We start from the raw sequence: 19,310 nt of genomic DNA on the forward strand, positions 1-19,310 counted from the left end.
TGGTGTGACAAAAAGAATGTCAGTGCGCTGAAGGATTCGTAAGCTCCTGTGTCTAAAAAAGCTCTCTGGCCTGTGGCTGATAAGTTATAAGGCAATGTTAACCAATACATGTGCAACAGTAAATCATTACTTTCTGTGGTAGGAAGGAATTCCTAAATTTTATTTGACGATAAAAACACTTTCTAAGATCCCTTTTAAAAAATGTCCAGTTTTTAGAAGTGCCATGCCTCTCCCTGTTGACTTTTTGAAGTTCATTCAGCTCTCCAGATCTTGCTTATGTCTGCAATTGCATGTAACTATAGTAGTACCTCGGAAGTTGAACGCCCTGCGACTCAAATGTTTTGGCTCCTGAACGCAGCAAATCCGGAAGTGAGTGTTCCGGTTTGTGAGCGTTCTTTGGAACCCAAACGTCCGACGTGGCTTCCGATTGGGTGCAGGAGCTTCCTGCAGCCAATCGGAAGCCGTGCCTTGGTTTCTGAACATTTTGGAAGTCAAACGGACTTCTGGAATGGATTCTGTTTGACTTCCGAGGTATGACTGTATAAGTTTATTAATTTCTTTCATAAGCACACTTTTCATTTGGATTAATAGTACCCAGGGCTTTTTTCCAGCCAGAACTCACCAGAAACCAGTCTCTGTACTTCTCAGGTGGGGGCCATTGCTGTTATAAGAGAGGTGCTCATTCTTGAGTTCCAACACCTCTTTTTCTAGAAAAATAACACTGATAGTACCATTGAATACTTTGAGACACCTTTTTGTATTATAGGAGCCCAATACACTTTTTGGGAAGCTGTGTTTTACAGATAAAATTACTAGGAAATGTAATCTAAAATAAAACAACAAAGAATCAGAATTGCTATTAGAAACTGGCAACTTCTTTCCCCCTAGGATGCTGAAACTACTGTACCCACTGTCCTGACATTATTGTTTGAATAAATTAAACCAAGCATAATGTTCTATTGCTGCTTTCTAGAAACTTAATCATAAATGCTTATGACTCCTCAGATGACAACACACATCTATGCAGGTAATCTTTAGTTTCCACTGCTTAATGACTGAACAGGATACAAAGGGCCTAAGGAACAAACAAACTGACCCAGTAGGTGTAAAATTACTTGCACTTAACTTTAAGCAATTTATGAATAAATGTCCCCAAACTGAAGCACTCAAGAGAGGATTGTTAGCAATGAAATAGCATGGACCTGTTTCAGCTGCACCTAATTCAACTGCTGGGATGCGGGTGGCGCTGTGGGTTAAACCACGGAGCCTAGGACTTGCTGATCAGAAGGTCGGCGGTTCGAATCCCCGCAACAGGGTGAGCTCCTGTTGCTCGTTCCCTGCTCCTGCCAACCTAGCAGTTCGAAAGCACGTCAAAGTGCAAGTAGATAAATAGGTACCGCTCCGGCGGGAAGGTAAATGGCGTTTCCGTGCGCTGCTCTGGTTCACCAGAAGCAGCTTAGTCCTGCTGGCCACATGACCCGGAAGCTGTATGCCGGCTCCCTTGGCCGATAAAACAAGATGATCGCCGCAACCCCCGAGTCGGCCACGACTGGACCTAATGGCCAGGGATCCCTTTACCTTTACCTTAATTCAACTGCCAGCCGATGGTCCAGTTTTGGCTGGAGAGAGAAAGAGAGAGAGAGAGAGAGAGAGAGAGAGAGAGAGAGAGGTTTGCTTCAGGTCACATGGCGTGGAAGGCAAGACACTGCCTGCAGTCTGGCCCCACTTAACCAGTAAGCTACCTGCTGCTGCAGCCTTGACTTAATACCAGCATTTCATTGTAGTGCTCTACCTTTGCACATCCCTAAGGCTGCAGAAAGTAACATGAGGAACCGTATGCAGCATAGCAGTGACCCAGAGGGATGAGCCAGGAGCACCAATCTACAGATTGCTGTTGTTTTATCGGTTTTGAGTCACTTTCTAGCTTCTGTTGCGCCCCTGTGGTAGCAACAGGAGGCCTATGCTGCAGTTCCAGTGGTTTATAGGAGTCGGCTCAAGTTTTGAGTAGGGAAATGGCAGGGGTGGGTTTTCTTAGCACACTACATTCAGAAGATCTTCCGTTTCAAAATGTGCCCCCTGCTGGAATGCTTTCCTTCCTTGGGGAAAAATATATAGGGTACTCATGCACATATACCACAAGTGCAGAAGCAGCTGGAAGGAGGCAGCTTGAGTCAAAATGGCCAGGCCTCTGTTGCCCTTCATAAAAACAAAAAAGGGAAACCAGGAAACTATTCAAACATGTCTGCTGCATAAAGCCTAATTTGACCCTGAGAATTCTCAAAGCTCAGTTTAAAAACAAAACAAAACAGACAACATTGAAGGCATAAATTTAAGCAATCGTGTTCTGGCTTTTAGACAATAGATGTTTCTTACAGTGGCTGAAAGCTTTTTAATTGATTCTGTTGCTCTCAAGATAATGTATTATGGATATGGTATACCATGGTTTCCTTGGAACTCCCCCCTCCCCTTCTCAGAATTATGTTTAACTAATTTTGAATATCTAAAGCACTGAAAAAATTGCCACCATTAATTATTACAAGAGCTGCGAACCATCAGAACAATGGAGTCTTTTTACGGTAATTTTCTTTGGTTTAACCATGCCATTAAAAGGTCCTTATCAGTGTTCTCACTGTGGCAGACTGCTGGCTTTTGTGAATGGAACAGAAGTGTTAATGCAACCAGCATTAAAATATAATTATAATAATAATAATCCAGTGTTAAAATGGTGGTATTCAGCCCAAAGTTTTAGTGTTTTATTTTTGTGAAACTTAAATGATATTAATAATGGTACCTAATGTTATACAATCTGTAAGATAAGTGTGTACAGTTAGTATTAAAATGAAGGCGTACAGAATTTGAATTAGAATGTTAGGTGTGAACCATTGTCAGTCCCTTTCACACAGCTTAAATGATACTGCCATTCAATAAGTATTTGCTATAAGGTGACAGTAAGCTATTATTAATTGTGTGTTTTGCATAGATCATGCCAAAACACAATAAAATGTGTATATAGTGATGTTTTAAAAAAGAACAAATATATATATTGTTCATTTCATTTGTGAATGGGAGAAGCCATCTTTAGTAAGTTACTGACTTTTGAAGACAATTATAATAGATGTATATCTGAATGTGCATTGTATTGTACAGTTTGCATTTTCTTGTTTGTGGTGGCATATAACAACTGCGTGTTTTCTTTTTCTTTTTTTTTAAAAAGGTTTCTGTTATGTACAGTTGAAATAAATTTTGCATTTACTAGCCTATGCCTTTAATATTAAAATTATTATGCTCTGAAAAGGGCAGCTTTTTATAATTCCTTTTTAAAAATATTCCTTTTGGATGTAGTCAAGCAATATGGAAGCCAAGCACTAAAGTAAACATGTTTCATTTAGGGACTGGGTGTGTATATATAACACCTTTTGTGCTCTGATGAGTTATTTCACACAGATTTTGCTTTATGTAGGGTTTTAGCTTTCTAAAAACAACAACCACCACCCTGTAAAGTTCTAAATTTCCAGTTATTTGCTATTTATAGAACATGGCTCTGGTACTACTGTAGTTGCGTTTCATTCTGTGCAGTGGGCGACCTCAGATTGTGGGTGTTCATCTGCATCAAATGTGTCTTTCTAGATTAGATGGGAAAGGGATGTGCACCCAAAACATCAGCTGTGTATGAAGATTTTATTTGCTGGATCAGGGTACACATGATTCAATACATTTTAATATGGTAGTGTTACTCCTCTGGTATTTGGCAGGGAGCATGCTTAAATGACTTAAACAAAAAATTAGTGAGAAATGTCTCAGATGTTTTCAAGGTATATGTTTACATATTTGGAGCTCTGTTGTATAGGCTGATCAATAGTATAAATAGCAGCAGCAGATCCAGTGGGGCATCCCAGGTGAGTGAGGGACCTTTCTGATGTGGCTGTGCTCTGGCACCCATGAGAAGTGACTAGATTTGGATGGAGCATATATCCATCAACTGGCTCTTGAGAGTGCCACAGAATTTTCACCGAGGTACCTGGATTTTCAAAGAGTAAATGTGTGTGATGTTGTTGTTCTTAAACATTGTCATTGTGTGAACTAAGTAAAATACTGGAAAAGGTTCTGCTATGTAAATATTTGTATTGTTACTGCTATGTTGGCAATTCATCTGAACTAATCACGACTGCTTTTTTCCCTACTGAGCATCCATATCAGTTAGGGATTTATGAGCAGGTCTCTTTCTGAAGTAAGTATTGCTGTGTCATTCCTTAAAACTCCCCCCCCCCCAAAAAAGGGAAACAATGTGCACTTTCCTCTGACTTCCTTTGTCAAAATACAGGAGCTAATACTGTAACTTTGTAACATTGGAGTTTGGTGTCTCTTAAGACTGCAATCTTGTATATACTTACTTAGGAATTAAGTCTCATTGGATGGCAAAATTTTCTTCTGAGTAAACATGCATAGGATCAGGCTGTAAGGCTGTTTTAACAGATTTTTATTTCAGTAGTTCCCTGAAATATTTTATTGACTTGGTTAGCATGTAATGCTAAGCCATGGTTTATTAAATTACATTTTTCTATTGTCCAAACAATAGAATCTTAATCTTGGTTTGTTAACCATCTTAACCTTGGTTTGTTAATCATGAACAAGCCATGCTCATGAGGCTTGGTTTATTATTGGTTTATAAACCTTGGTTGATATTAACCATGGTTTAGCATTACGTGTGAACTCAGACATTGAGTTTTTTTATGTTCATCACTTGTTCTTGGTAATAAAGAATATTGGTCATTGTCTGTGACGTAAAATGATTTATGACATGCTTGTTTAGCTACATAAATTTTCAGTGCATTTCCATATGCAAATATTGACAGTATAAAACTGAAGAATAATAGGATGTGTGGTAAGGTGGGAGCAATAGCTAAAGGAATAAAATGCAGAAAAGTGTTATGTAAACAGCTAATGTTGAAAACAGAGATAAAGAAATTTTATTTAGAAGTGAACATGAAGCTTAATTGTAACAGTAATCCATGGTAATGGCCTTAAAATAAAACACAATTAAATATTTCCCCTTTATTAGTTTGAATATTGCAAAGCATAAACAACTGACTTCATAAATACAAGGTCTCAAATCTGAAGTTATTCTTTTGTTAATGTAAACATCAGTGATTTTCTGCAGCACCTCACATCATGATCCACACTACTTCCAAGAGTCCCCCATCTGCCAATAGCATTTATTGGGTTGGGCAGGTAGGGGTCTGTAGTGGGAGAAGGGGAATTCCTGCTCCATGAACTGTGTTCCTTTCAGGGAAGGAAAACAAAGATCCAAGCCAATGAAATGTGCTGTTAATGGTTGACTTAACTAATTAATATTTTGCCAGGTGACACTTGCCAGTCAATTTTCACTCTGAAATGCAACACTTGTAGGTTTTTGGCTAAAGGTATTCAGAAGCAGACTTTCAATATGAGCGGTACTGTTGTGTATATTGTTTTAGTTCCAAAAGTATACCCAAATGCTTCATCAGCTTTGTATTGTGCTAGGGAAATCCAATTAACTTAAGTAAACACAGTTAAAACACTTCAGATGTTTTCCAGTTAAGCTGTCAGGCTGTGATCCAGAATGAATGGTAGGATTAGATTTTTTTTCCTACTCAGTGCTGCAAGAATCTACAGCTTGTTGAGTTTCGTGAAAAAAATTGAGCAGGGGCTTTTTTAAGCATATAATTCATAATTACCTTTTAAATATATGCCCTCTCGTCCTTCTGTTTTTAAAAAGTGAATACAGGTGATCTGCTATATAAAAATATATTATCCTTTCCTCATCTTGTGGTCTCTTCATTTCTTGAGACCATTTTCATGAAAAGACAAGATAGAAACCTGTACAAGGGGTGTTTCTTTACAACTGTAAATAATGTGTTACATAGCTTACTGGAATAAGTGAACAATTGTTAGCTTGTCTACCTTGTTTATTGATTTGGTTTAAGCTCCTATGTGTAGTCCAAAATGTTTTGTTTTATAATCACTCCTCTCATCCTTGTATTTTAAAAGGTTTTATTGTTTATGTGTCATTTACTCAGATCAGGACACAACAGTCTTCTATCTCAACCATGAGTTCAAACTGAATGAGCAGAATTGTCAAACTAAACTGAAAATTATTTTTTTACTCTGGGTGAGTTTATATAATCACTTATGACAGGAGGTATATGTTTCACCATGGTTAAATATAGTTCGTCTTCAGTGGTGGAGGGATTTCCGGAGCACATTACTCATCCCACTTGCTCTGAAGGTGGCTCTATTCAAGTCCTTCTTGGCCCTTCTGGTAGGGGGAGACTTCCAAGTTCTTTCTCTCTCTGTTCTGAGTAAACAAGGTTGGTGCACTAGCATTGCTGTGGAGCCAAACAGACTGCTGGCGCTCCTTTTTTATTGTCGCCTTCCCTCCTTGAGTTTTAGAGTCTGATCAGGAAGGGAGCCAACACACAGCTTCACCTTTAGAAAGTACTTAGAAGAAGAAGAAAAAGTGAGGAGCAAAGATCATGCTGATAATGTTTCAACAATCACCAGTCTAGGAACAGGATGCTTCATTGGCTACCCATAAATAGGTGGTTAGCCCCTGGGGTACTAGGAACCAGCAGGAATGGGGACACCACCAACCTAGGACTGCTGCTCACTTGGCAGAAAAAAGCATGAACTTTTGGGCCAAGGATGGACACCCACTCCTGTCCAGCATAGTGGGTGTGGGTGTTCACCCAGAGGTTTTTAATTTGATTTGCACGTTGGTGGTCAGATATACTAGTACTGGCCTCCATGAGAATAGAGAGAAAGCAGAAAGCCAAATGCCCTGACCCCACAAATTACCCGCCAATCCTGCCACCCACCTTCACCCTAAGGCATAGGGCTGGGAAGGAGAAACATGAAAAGCAGGCTCTTAAAATGTAGACAAATTTCAGCATTTACTAGGTGAAAACTCCTCAGCATGTTTGGAACAGGAATTTCCACCCATCATTCATACACTTTATTCTTATTATTCTTATTATTATGGGGGGAATATTAAGTTTCTAAGACTGGTTTTCAGAAGGCGTGTCTGTTGTGTTTGGAGTATTATGCCATAGCACTGTAGTGTAGCTCTAGGGGGATTAATGTACGGCTTTAATTTTCCCCCTAACCTAACATGCTCACTTAGATTGCTTGTTCCTCCCTTCCCATTTTTGGATTACGGGTGTCCCTTACAAGCCTCACAGCAAGAATATTTGACCACTAAACAATTGTGAGAACACGTTCATGAACACTATTGGAAGGAACAGCCAACTCCAGTTACAGTTCTCTTCCAACCAGTGTAGAGGAGCAACAGGAGGATGCTCTCCATACAATTCCAGGCCATTTGTCCTTGTGGAGCAAGGATTCATTCAATACTTGAAAAATAATGTTATTGTTGTATTAGTTGACCTTGGGTGTTAATCTTATAATTGTCAAGAGATTAGAGAGCCACCTTAACTTTACAAAGCTTGTCAAATGGCACATATTCCAATGGGGGAAGCCAGTCAAAATGGCAATTTATTGACCTTCACAGAATCTCATGGATGTGTATACATTCCCATTCACTACCATCACTGCAGATTCCCAAGTTCCATAAACAGGAATGAACTCTTTCCATACAAGACCCTCCCAGTTAGCCTCTCATCGGCTCTTGGTTTTTGCCCATACTCATAATGTTTCTGATTCCCAACTATTCACGTTTAACCAAATGGCCACCAGTATTGTAACACCTTGGCAGTGTAGGTGAGTTTCAAATATTTTGTAAAATAATCTTATTGTGTGCAAAAAGTTGGAGCTTGTCAGAGGCAAGGGAAACTTCTTTCAGAAAAGGGAGTCTCCAGATGAAAAAAACAACATACACTTTAGCAAAAGAAATGCAAGCAGATGATAAGGAAAGCAAAACAATAATTTGAAGAGCACATCACTAAAAACATTAAGACCACCACCTCCAATAATAATAATAAAATAATAATAAATCCTTAGATATATTAGAGGCAAGAAAGGGGCTAGCACGATCATATATGTGCTAAATGAGGAAAAGCAAATAGCAGAGAAGCTAACTGAATTATTTGAATCTGTCTTCATTGTGGAAGATGAAGGCAAGATCCCTGTTCCTAAACTAACTTTCTCAGAAAGGGAGACTGGGGCAATTAGTGGTTCCAGGAGATTATGTTCCATGCCTAATGACAAATTAAAAATGAACAAATCAGTGGGTCCAGATGGAATCCACCCAGAGTTCTTGAACTCGAATGTAAAAACTTTAAATTAAAATTTGTAACTTGTCCCTAACTGGAAAGTGCCAATGTAACAGCAGTTTTTAGATCCTATGGGAATCTGGGGAATTATAGGCCAGTTAGCATTTGTTCTGATGGTAGAAAGCATTCTTAAAGATATAATTGCCACACATGTAGAAGAACAAATCTTGCTGAAGAAGAACCAGCATGGCTTCCACAAGGGTAAGTTCCGTCTAACCAATTTTCAGAGTTGAGTGTCAGTAAGCATATGGATGGGGTAATCCAGTACACATTGTGTAGTTGGACTATCAAAATGTTAATAAAATTCCTAAAGACTCCTGTAAGGTTAGCAGTCACAGGATAAACAGACAGATCCTCTGATTAAAGGATAACTGATTAAAGAACAGGAAATGGAGAGTAGGGATAAATTGATTCTCACAATGGAGGGGTGTAAAAAGTGAGACCTCCCAATGGTTAGTGTTGGGACCTGTGCTTTTTAACTTGTTCGTAGATGACCTGGAGTTAGGGGTGAGCAGTGAGATGGCGAAGTTTGCTGATGACACCAAATTGTTCAGGGTGGTAAGTACAAAAAGCGATTGCAGGCTGCTCCAAAAGGATTTCTCCAAACTGAATGGAATGGCATATGCAATCCGATGTAGGCAAGTGTAAATTGATGCACATTGGGGTAAAAAATTCTAACTTCATATATATGTTAAGTGGAATGTGAGTTAAGCGGTTATTGTGCATAACAACTGACCATTGTGCACATTCACCAGGCATCATGGAGAATGTGCACATAATTCTTTCATGAGGTGGAGATGGTACACATTTCTCAGTCAATATATCTAACCTCCAATAGGCCTTGGGAAATGTGCATATTTTGATAGAATTTTGTACGTTCCTCAGGCAGGTTTTTGATTATGCCTGACTGCTGTTTTCCTGACCTGAATCAGAGGTACTTTACACTCTTTCTCTCCCAGCTCTTTTCCCATGATGATTGACCTCATGCTGCTATTAAGCTTTTTCCTAAGTTTAATAGACATACTTGAGGGCAATTTCCATCATAATCATGGCTGGTTTAAACTTTCCCTCTCCTTGCAGCTCCCCTTGTGCTGCTCAGCTGACTGGTGAACAGCTGAGAGATGAAAAGGGGGCTGGACAACAGAAAAAAATTGATATTTTCCTGCCCCCCTGTCTTTCTGCTACTTGCCTGATCAGTATGATGTGGGCCATGTAAGTACTGACAGTGGTCTAGAAGCAGCTGGCTGCACTTGTAAACAAGAAACAGGGGGAAAATGTGCATGTTTCTTAGATTATATGCATACTGACCAGAGAATGTGCATGTTGGTAGGACAATGTACAAGATTCAGCTGAGATATGCACATACCCCAAGGTCTGTTGAGTATGCATATTAGCCAGAGAACATACAAAATTCAGTCCATATATGAACTTTCTCAAAGGCCTGTTGAAGATTATCTATACTGACTGGGCAAAGTACACAATTCCTTCTTCATGTAAGGACCCATGTACTTATTCTCCTTGAGGGCTGGGGAATGTTCTTGTCTTTCCTATCTGTTCTTTGCTTCATTATCATTAGTACTGGAATTGACAGAAACACACCTTATACCGAGCCAGACAATTGGCCCGTTTAGCTGAGTAATGCATATGGATCGACAAGGTGCTTTGTAAGTGGAAGCATTGCCATTACAAGGGTCTCTTGTCGCTACCTCTTTCAGCAGTGCTGTCATCTCCCCTCAAGGTTTGTCATATTTAAAGACAAGCCAGAATGCCTGGAAGTAGACACTTGTCCTCCTAGATGGAAGGATGTATTCAACGCTGCATGAATGGAGTTCCACTTCTCATCTCCCCTCCCTTTGCATCTCCAAAATCTCCCATCACTATGTAGCATATTTTGCAGGTGCGCAGGGGAGCAGAGAAGGAAGTTTCATTGCACATGCAGAAGCCTGGCGAGTGGAACAGCAGTGTTGGCTACATCCCTGAGGATGTAAGCATGTTCTTGACACCAGTCCAGAGAACTTTGGCTGATGCTGCTTTGGTGTATTTGTGTGGAGGCTGTCAAGCTCTGATTTCAACCCTTTCGCATGTCTGTCTCCCAGTAAATTCACCCACGTTGCCATGTCACGAGGTGTGCTGTTCTAATGGTTTGACTGGGACTTCCTATTGATGTGCAGGCATCTTTTGTGATGATTTACTTTGACATATCTTCAGATGAACTTCTTCAAATGGTTTATACCTTTCAGTGTTCCATAGTTTGGTTTTAAATCTACAGATCAGAAAGTTTTATCTTTAATCATGGTTAATCCTTTATTCTTTTCTCGCTCTCTTTTCACCAGCTATTTTCTTGATTTTATGCATTATTTATCTAAAGTATAACAATCAGCAAAGCAAGCCCCTCTGAATTTGTTATTGGAGTGCCAGTTGAGATGTGAATAAAATAATGATTGCCATGTGTGTGTGTCCTGTATTTCCTAAGTAATGAGATTGTTAGTGCAAACTGCAGTAGTTTTTAACCTTGATACGATATTAGTTTTATTTTTACCACAGTTTTAAAGACCACTGAACATGTCATTTTGCAAATCACATCTATAGGTATTTGTAAATCAAACCAAAAGATGTATAGTATCTTACTTAAAGGAGTTTGCAAATTGAGCTTGAGTCCCACTGAAATCAAGGGGTGGGCTTCATTGACCTTGCTGTTTTTAATTGCAAGCAAACTCAAATTATTCAGGAATGTAAAAAGCATAACATTATGCAACACATTTGGGTGTGTGTGCAAATGTTGCTTAATTTATATATGTTCCAATTTTATACATGTCATGGTGCAGAATTTGGATTACCCAGATATAAAAATTAAGTTATTTTGGTCCCAGGTACATGCATGCAGGTCATACAGGATTACCTCTAGAATTGCAACCTGGAAAAATCTCCTATTTATTTATTTACTTGATTTTTAATTTCAAGGAACAAAACATACCCATATAAGGAATAGAGCTTTTCTTACAGAGATGAAAGAAAAAGAGCAGCTGGTGGTTGTAATTTTAGACATATTCATGCCTTACTTTGGTAACACAGCACTGTGAAGTATATTTACAAATCCAATTAAATTTAAGTTAAACAAGAACATTCACTTATTTTATAAATGATGAAGAGCCTGCAGGAGTAAATCACATGCTTTTGTAATGCAGGAAGCCAGAAGCCATGATGTGGAAATATTGGGGAGTGGGAGGCAAAACAGGAAAGTCTCTCAACTTCCTTATTTGCAAAATACTCAGTGGATATTGGCTTATGATTCTTGTAGAATGCACACTTGGAAATCAACATTGGGGAAACCTTTAAAACTCTATCATAAGGTTACCAGATATTTTTCAATGAATCTGGGGACACTTTTCAACTTCAGTAGGAATGATAGGATTTTGTCAGTGAAAATCACTCCCTTTTAAAGCTGCTGTTTGCTTTGGGATGAAATCCTCCATTAACACAAATGAATATATCCTCCCAATGCAAATAGCTTCAAATGAGCAAGTTTCATGAGGACCACTGCAAGGGAGGAAAGGGTTAACTGTCCCCTCCAATCTCCCTTCCCCAGCAGCTGCTATTTGTATTTGTAAATTTTTTTTAAGTGCAGAATTTTATAACATGGGCGGCTTGGGCTTGATGTTACTGGGTATTGTTTTTCAAAACTCTTCTTCCATTATTAACAGTCTACCTGTTTGTTGCAAAAGTTTATCTTGCTTTAGTTTGCTTCTGTTTTAATGTAATTCTAAACATGTATTTGTTCCTGCTGGTTGTTTACACATTTCTGTATATACTGTACGATGCAAATTTGCAGCATAGATGGCTTTCTTGGCTTCTGGGAAACAGAAGAACTTAAGTTCTCTTGGGCTAATCAAAGCATTTGTAATAATAGAAGAAAATCAACATAACATGGGCTCATTTACAAGTCACTACCACTTACTCACTACTTCCTGGCTTGTAAGTACAAGTTAGAAACATTCACTTCAGTGGGCATAAATTAATTTCAATATTGAAAAGTTGTGGTCGTTTTGTGAAATGAGCTGGAGGTCAATCAGTAGATTTCCATCCCAAGCCTTTGCTAAATGAATTGTCTGTGGGATCTCTAGATAAACCTTTCAGATTTATGTAATTAAAATGTTTTGAAATGATTGGTGGGGTTTTTGTGGTTTTTCTAGATCAAAAGTGTGGAAGTGTCTTTGTTTTCCCCTTCTCGTATTCAGAGCTTTGATATGCCTTCATTTCAGCCCATTCCGTCACTTCAAAACCATGCTTTTTCTTGCCATGCAACTGCATGTTTTTTTAAGAAGATACAAGTCTTGGATGGTTTTAATATCCTAAACATTTAACAAAGTTGTTTTGAGACACAAGGACTGTGCTTCTAAGTGTGCATTATTATTGGGAAATAAGTGACAACAGGTCAAGCTGAAGGTTGTGTTTAGATTGTTATTTAGTACGTAAATAAATTAGAGTCGAGAAGCGGATCTGGCCTATTGTGTAGTCATGTTCGCTAGAATCTGTTCATGACATTCTGTAATAGTTGTCTTACCATGTATCAAAAAACATTTAGTAATTTAACCGTTTTTGATGCCATCCATAAGGCTTACATTCCTTCCAGTTCCCTTTCCTTCTCTGTTTATTGTAACATCCATTAAATCAAAGCATTATTTGTTGAAATTGTGCTTCAGATCTCATACATTCTAAAATGATAGTTACCTAATTTCCAGGGGACTGAACTGATAGTTTGGATTTAGGTTTTTAATTTATGTCCGGGAGCTACTGATAAAAATGTTTGGAAATAAATAGCTATTCCTTACCACACACAAAGGGATAACAGTGTTTCCATGTCATCAATTTCAGTGTCATTATTGCAATAGCATCCTTTATTTCAGTACAGTAACAAGAAATTACTTGATTTACACTGTATTTAAAATGTTAATGATGTGTCATCGTTGTGTGCAAAGAATAGCACAATTCATTCAGTGTTGCCTCTTTTTACGACATGGTGGTTTTTTATGGTGTTTATTCTTTTAAAATTAGTTGCAGTGATGTGTCAAAGATATTTCTTCTGCCTAATTGTTCTGGGTAATGATGAAGTACTCCTTGTTTTAAAGAACATCTATTTTTATGTTACCTTGCCTTGTGCTTTGATTTTACTTCTTAAAGTTCTTGAGTTCGAGCAAGTTAGACGGAAAACACTTGTTTTGTATCTTCTTTTTCCTACGTTTGCAGCATAAAAGATCTGGTTTTGATCCTATTTTCAGAACAACTCCTGTGTGTAAGTGGCTTATTAAGATTTCTGTACCATAGGTTTTCGGTTTAACTAGTGACCATTTGCCAAATGGGAACTTGCCACCTGGTAAACTGGTATCATCCTGTCAGGTTGTAAGGAGGCTTTAACTACACATTTGGTACAGATAAGTGGTAAAACAATTCTCTATATAGGCTTTGTGGTGGTGTGTTTCTTTAGCTGTTGTGGCAGAAATATTTTCCTCTACACCTCTTGTATGGTTGTTCCTTTGTATCTACTCCTGATTTGTGTTTAGTTCTGAGAATATTGTCAAGAATGTGTTCCCCCCCCCCTTGATCCTAAAATTTATAGTGACAAATAAGAGAAGTAGCAGCCTCTATATTATGTGACTCAGATCAAATAGATTTTCAGAGTGAAGGCTAATACATTGAATTATGCTTAGCAATATAGTAGAGCATCATTACAATTTTTTTTCTAATGACCAACCAATTTTAGAGCCAGGTTACTCCATTGAAGCAGTTGCGATTCCTAAATATTTTATCAGAAATGCCTCTTTTATTAGGTGTATTATATAGTCAGGCGATCACAACCAACTAAGATATTTTCATACGGCGTGCTTTTGCAGTATCTATAGAAATTTCAATTATATTAGTGAAAATTCATTATTGCCTGATTAAGTTACTGGCGAAAGATCATTTTGCCTGGTTATGTTACTAGGCTCTCTCTATAGAGTTTTCTTAGATTTAACTAGGCAGTGCTAATCTAATCTGCTCATAGCTCAAAAAACATAAGTGGCAGTTTGTGGGTCAGTCTCACATAAACTAGTGTGAATACACCTATGGAAGTAATTGGCATACGCCCCCCTCCCAAAAAAGAGAACTAGACATGATATGTCCCCATGTCCAATATTTCAAATAGCTGCTATGTAATAACAATCCTGCAGTTTTTAGAAACGTATTCTTTCATATGCTTTTAATAGTGCCTGGATGTTTATCTTTTAATTCTATTATTTTGCATTAGGCTCCCGTAAAGAATCTGCTCCCCAAGTACTGCTTCCAGAGGAGGAGAAAATTATTGTAGAAGAAACAAAAAGTAATGGTCAGACTGTGATAGAAGAAAAGTAAGATTTTTTCATTTCTTTTAGCAAAATGATGGCTTTTAAGCAGTCCACGTTCTTGAGCACAGGAAGTTTTTGTGTGATAACTTGAGCTGCATATAAACTTGTTCCTTATATACTCTCTGGCTTTATATTTAAGCAGATGAATATCCTACTGGAGTTCATTGCTGACTTGCGTATAAATGTGCACTGTCGTTCCTCTCTAGCCCATTAAGACTAATATCAACAATCTTCGATTCTCTAACTTTTCTCTTTGCATCTTTTCCCCTTCATCCTTGTACCAGCTTGGAATTGATCAGTTTTGTTGGGTAAGGTAGCATTCTTGAGTGCTCCGGGATTTCTGCTCTTATTAATATATAGAATCACTACTAGGTGCTTTTTTTTTGGTACCAGTTAACGTTATTGTTTCCATTTTAAAATGTGCAGTTAAGAGTTGCTTCATCTCAAAGCCCATTAAAACAAAGAGGATTTGCAGATGAACAGCATCTGCTATAGCAGATTGCTCCCTAACCAAGCAAAGTGATTTTATGCTGCCTAGTTGTATAACCTCTATTCCAAGAAAGGCTAAATTAAGAATATGCCAGAAAAGACCAAGAGATACTGCGGAGGAATACGTTGGCCATTTTTGTTTCCCTGTCTTTTCCACCTTAAAAATTCTCATTTAAATGTGTATTGATAGTTCTTGATGTGATTTTTATATTTATTTTAATGTAATATATTTACCAAGTATTCTATCTTAATTTTCTGTTTTAGAAGTCTTGTTGACACAGTATATGCATTAAAGGATGAAGTTCAGGAATTAAGACAGGTTGGTAAAAGATATATATCCCACCCTTTATCAACACAGACTAGGAGGGGCCGTATGCTGTGCTTTAGGCCATTTAAGATTTGAAAGAGTTAGCAATAGAATCAGTAAGCCCCAGTAGCAATGCTGTTTCATAGCATCGATGCTGGAGTGGAGGTTGAAGGAGGAGCATTAATTTTCTGCTCCCTGCACCATGGGCTATATAGCAAATGTCTGAAGAGTGTGCTCTGCCTCCTTTAGATCTGTCTGTCAGGTGTCAAGGTGGGCCAACATTCTACATATCCTCCTTACTTTGCTGATTACTGCTATCACTGTTACTAATGTGGGGTCAGCATTACTCCATACAGCTCCCTCCTTCTTCCCTGCTGGTCTCTTCCTTGTGACATATAGGCACTAGGCCTTTGCACTTGCTCTCCTATGACCTGACGGCAATGTAATACCTAGTGTACTAACTGTGAAAAGCCGAGTCATACTATGGAAATGCATAAGCCCTATCGAGAAACAGTGAACGTGAAGCTGCGTCGCAACTCCCCTTACCCCCCATCATCAGCTATAAACACACGGCCTTCTCTTTGCTTTTGATGCTTACTAACTGTTGCGGCATTTAAGCAGATGCATTATTGTAAACAGTTTGTGAAAATGAAAGCCATATAAGACAAACCCCGGAAAGCGATTCCCAAGTAATGCAGATGCGGAAATGTATGCTGGACACATGTCTAGAACGTTGGCTAGTCAGTGTTTTGCTCTCAGTGTTCCAAGTTTCCAAAGTGAAATATATCCCTAAATATCAGGATTTCTTGGTCAGAGACTAAAAGGAATAAAATGAACCTTTCAGTAGTGTTAAGTAATCATGCTGTCAGCTCAAGGATTTCTGCTTTCCCTGTCTCCTTACCCCCTGTCCTGTGCACAGCCCATGCCCTTCCTAGATCAGCTCTGAAGCATTTGGGGAACAGATTTAGGGGGCGCACAGGGGTAGTAGAGGTGGGAAAGTCTCGTTGTGCAAGTGGAAATTCTTGTGATGACAGGACAGATAACTTCGTCCTACATTTCAGCATTAACTTGTACAAGATTATTATTTTTGGAGACATGTTAAGTTTTGAGTAGTGCCATGATTTTAATGTTTTGTGGAATTCCCCCCGTTATAGTAAAGGTACCCCCGACCATTAGGTCCAGTGTGACCGACTCTGGGGTTGCGGCACTCATCTCGCTTTATTGGCCAAGGGAGCTGGCGTACAGCTTCCGGGTCATGTGGCCAGCATGACTAAGCCGCTTCTGGAGAACCAGAGCAGCGCATGGAAACGCCGTTTACCTTCCCGCCAGAGCGGTACCTATTTATCTACTTGCACTTTGACGTGCTTTCGAACTGCTAGGTTGGCAGGCACAGGGACCGAGCAACAGGAGCTCACCCCGTTGCAGGGATTCAAACCGGCAACCTTCTGATCAGCACGTCCTAGGCTCTGTGGTTTAACCCACAGTGCCACCCGATAGTTATACTTTATGACTATTTACTTAACATTGTTCATGTACTTAAAATGGAGCCCCTTCTAATATGATACCCTTTCTTCCATTTGTGGCTTGGGCCTACTGATGTAGAAATGTTTTTTTTACCTCATGAGGCAAAATATCTCTGGTCCCTGGATAATATTCTAGAGCAACAGACTAGTGCTCCATGAGATCCTCATGTCTTCTCCTTATAAAAACATCTCGATGAGAAACTAATCTTCCAGCTGTTCAGACCAAGTTACCATGATATGTTTGTCTTTTGTTAGGATAACAAAAAGATGAAGAAGTCGCTGGAAGAAGAACAAAGAGCTCGCAAGGAGTTGGAAAAACTTGTCCGGAAAGTTCTAAAGAGTATGAATGATCCATCTTGGGATGAAACCAATTTATAACAAACTTACTGTTGTTCTTTTCTTTTTCTTTCTATTGAAAGACCAGTTGTCAAATCAAGCTGGGAAGTCTTCTGACATTTAGTCAGTGTTGCATAACAAGCACTACAAAGTAGGACTTAACTGGATCAAATTATTTTTATTTCTTACAATGTATAATAATAATAATGATGATGATAATAATGATGATAATAATCCATCCACTTAAGCTGTCTGTACTTAAGTGTAGATAGCATGGACCCTGAACTGAACTAGAATTAACTTGTGTGCATTTAAATTACCTCATTTTTGCAGCAAGTGCAACAGCTGGCTAAGCAGTCCATGACGCCACCCCACCCCCAAAAACACTTTGTAAATATTATCTGTAATTTTGAATGCATATGTGATCAATGTATCAGGACTGATATAGTGTTATAGTTTCTTCCTGTAATGATTGCAGCAGACAGACATGGCAGTGCCTGATGCTCCTCTAAAATTTACTGAAAATTCTGCTCTGAGTTGGATTGTTTAAAATTGTTCTAGACATAGTAGATGTTAGTTGCAATTTTTTTCTTTTTTGTAATTTCCCGACCTATTTCCCAGTATTCACCAGCCTGTTTTAATAACTTAAATTTATTTATGTCTGTTTAAAGCTTCAGACACAATTTTAACCCGCTTTTTAAAAACACCAAGCTGTCAATGCAGTGACACTTGGCACCATTTTGTATTCAAGCTAGCATCTTAAAGATCCAAGACAGACAGTTAAGTTTCTTTTGGCATGCCAATATGCAGAATTACTAGTTAAAGGTGGATGTACTTGCTCTTTTTTTTTAATGGCTAGTTATTAGATGATTTGTGTAGTACGTTGTTTTTTATGGTTGTGCATATACTTTTAACATACAGCTGGCTAGTATTTTAATTGAACACTCAAGCACTGCTGTCAAAACAAAAAGTCCCAATCAAGTGTGTGTAGGGTTTTTTGTTTTTGTTTTGGGATGGAAAAAAAATGTATTATTTATTTTTATCATGATCGTAGCAAGTTTAGGTTAATGTATGCATGTAAAGCATTTGCAAAACTCAAACCTCAGAACTGACATTTGATCTTCCACTACTGTGCAGAAAACATCCCCTCCATCCTTTAAGGTCAAATGAAATTATAGTCCACATAACCTCCATTCCCTTTATACAAGTAATAAATAACAAAGAAAGGAATGAGGGGGAAAACCCAGTGCTTTATGAAAAGAAGTCTCTTTAGTTTTCTCTGTCCGTATAAAATGGCTGTTACGGTGAAACGCGGCACTGTGACATTTTGGGTTGCAGCCTGGGACTCTGCAATGTGTTGGTAATCAGGGACTCTATGACGTGCAGTTTTGGCAGTATATACTTTTAAATTACCATTGTGATCATGTACCATGTCAGTGCGTCAGACTGAAGGTTGCGTAACATTTCTTGAAGACAAAGGAACTAAGGGATTTGGCTCCTGAAGTCAGTGAATCAGTTCAAATCCTGGTGGGTGTTAAATATCAGTCTTACTGCTGAGTCTAGGCAGGATCCTGCAGCAGAACGCACCCTTGTTCTGAGCTCTTCCCCTGCCTTATGGCGTAGTAAAACTTTTGCCTGACTCTTAATGACATCACATATGTTACTTTTCCTGCCCCTCAGCTGGTGATTTGGAGTAGGGGGGAACACTTGTGATGAGATCAGAAGTCAAGATTGCTTTTACTGCATGTTACAGGAGGAGCGAACCCAACATAGGGGAGCCATCTAAGGAGGTAGCTCTTGTGTTTCTTGTAATGTCACCCCTAAAAGATGACACATGTCTCTGATACCGTATGCTGTATGGTTGATTCTTCCATCAAACAGGCAATCCACATTCCCCACCCACAAAGCAATAAGACTCAGCTGTTTATTGTTTCTCGCTGTCAGCAACCAGAAATGGGCAGCTATACTTCCGTTGAAAATAAATGTTTATTGTGATGATAAAGGGCTT

General features: G+C 38.7%; 1 protein-coding gene across 9 annotated transcripts in view; it reads left to right on the forward strand.

Annotated features, from left to right (window-relative positions):
• The window catches only part of ARHGEF7 (Rho guanine nucleotide exchange factor 7), an 85,493-nt gene extending 66,189 nt beyond the window's left edge, over positions 1-19,304 (forward strand). For 4 of the 9 annotated variants that reach the window (XM_083501157.1, XM_083501160.1, XM_083501163.1 and 1 more), the window contains 3 exons: positions 14,551-14,650; positions 15,401-15,455; positions 17,222-19,304. In XM_083501157.1, the coding sequence (XP_083357283.1) occupies positions 14,551-14,650; positions 15,401-15,455; positions 17,222-17,344 (278 nt within the window). In that variant the 3' untranslated portion in view covers positions 17,345-19,304. The other 5 variants (XR_014525567.1, XR_014525568.1, XM_083501159.1 and 2 more) reach the window with 3 other exon arrangements.
• The last annotated feature ends 6 nt before the right edge of the window (positions 19,305-19,310 follow it).

The sequence above is a fragment of the Podarcis liolepis genome (genome assembly GCF_965112155.1).
Source record: "Podarcis liolepis genome assembly, chromosome: 4".
Taxonomy (NCBI): Eukaryota; Metazoa; Chordata; class Lepidosauria; order Squamata; family Lacertidae; genus Podarcis; species Podarcis liolepis.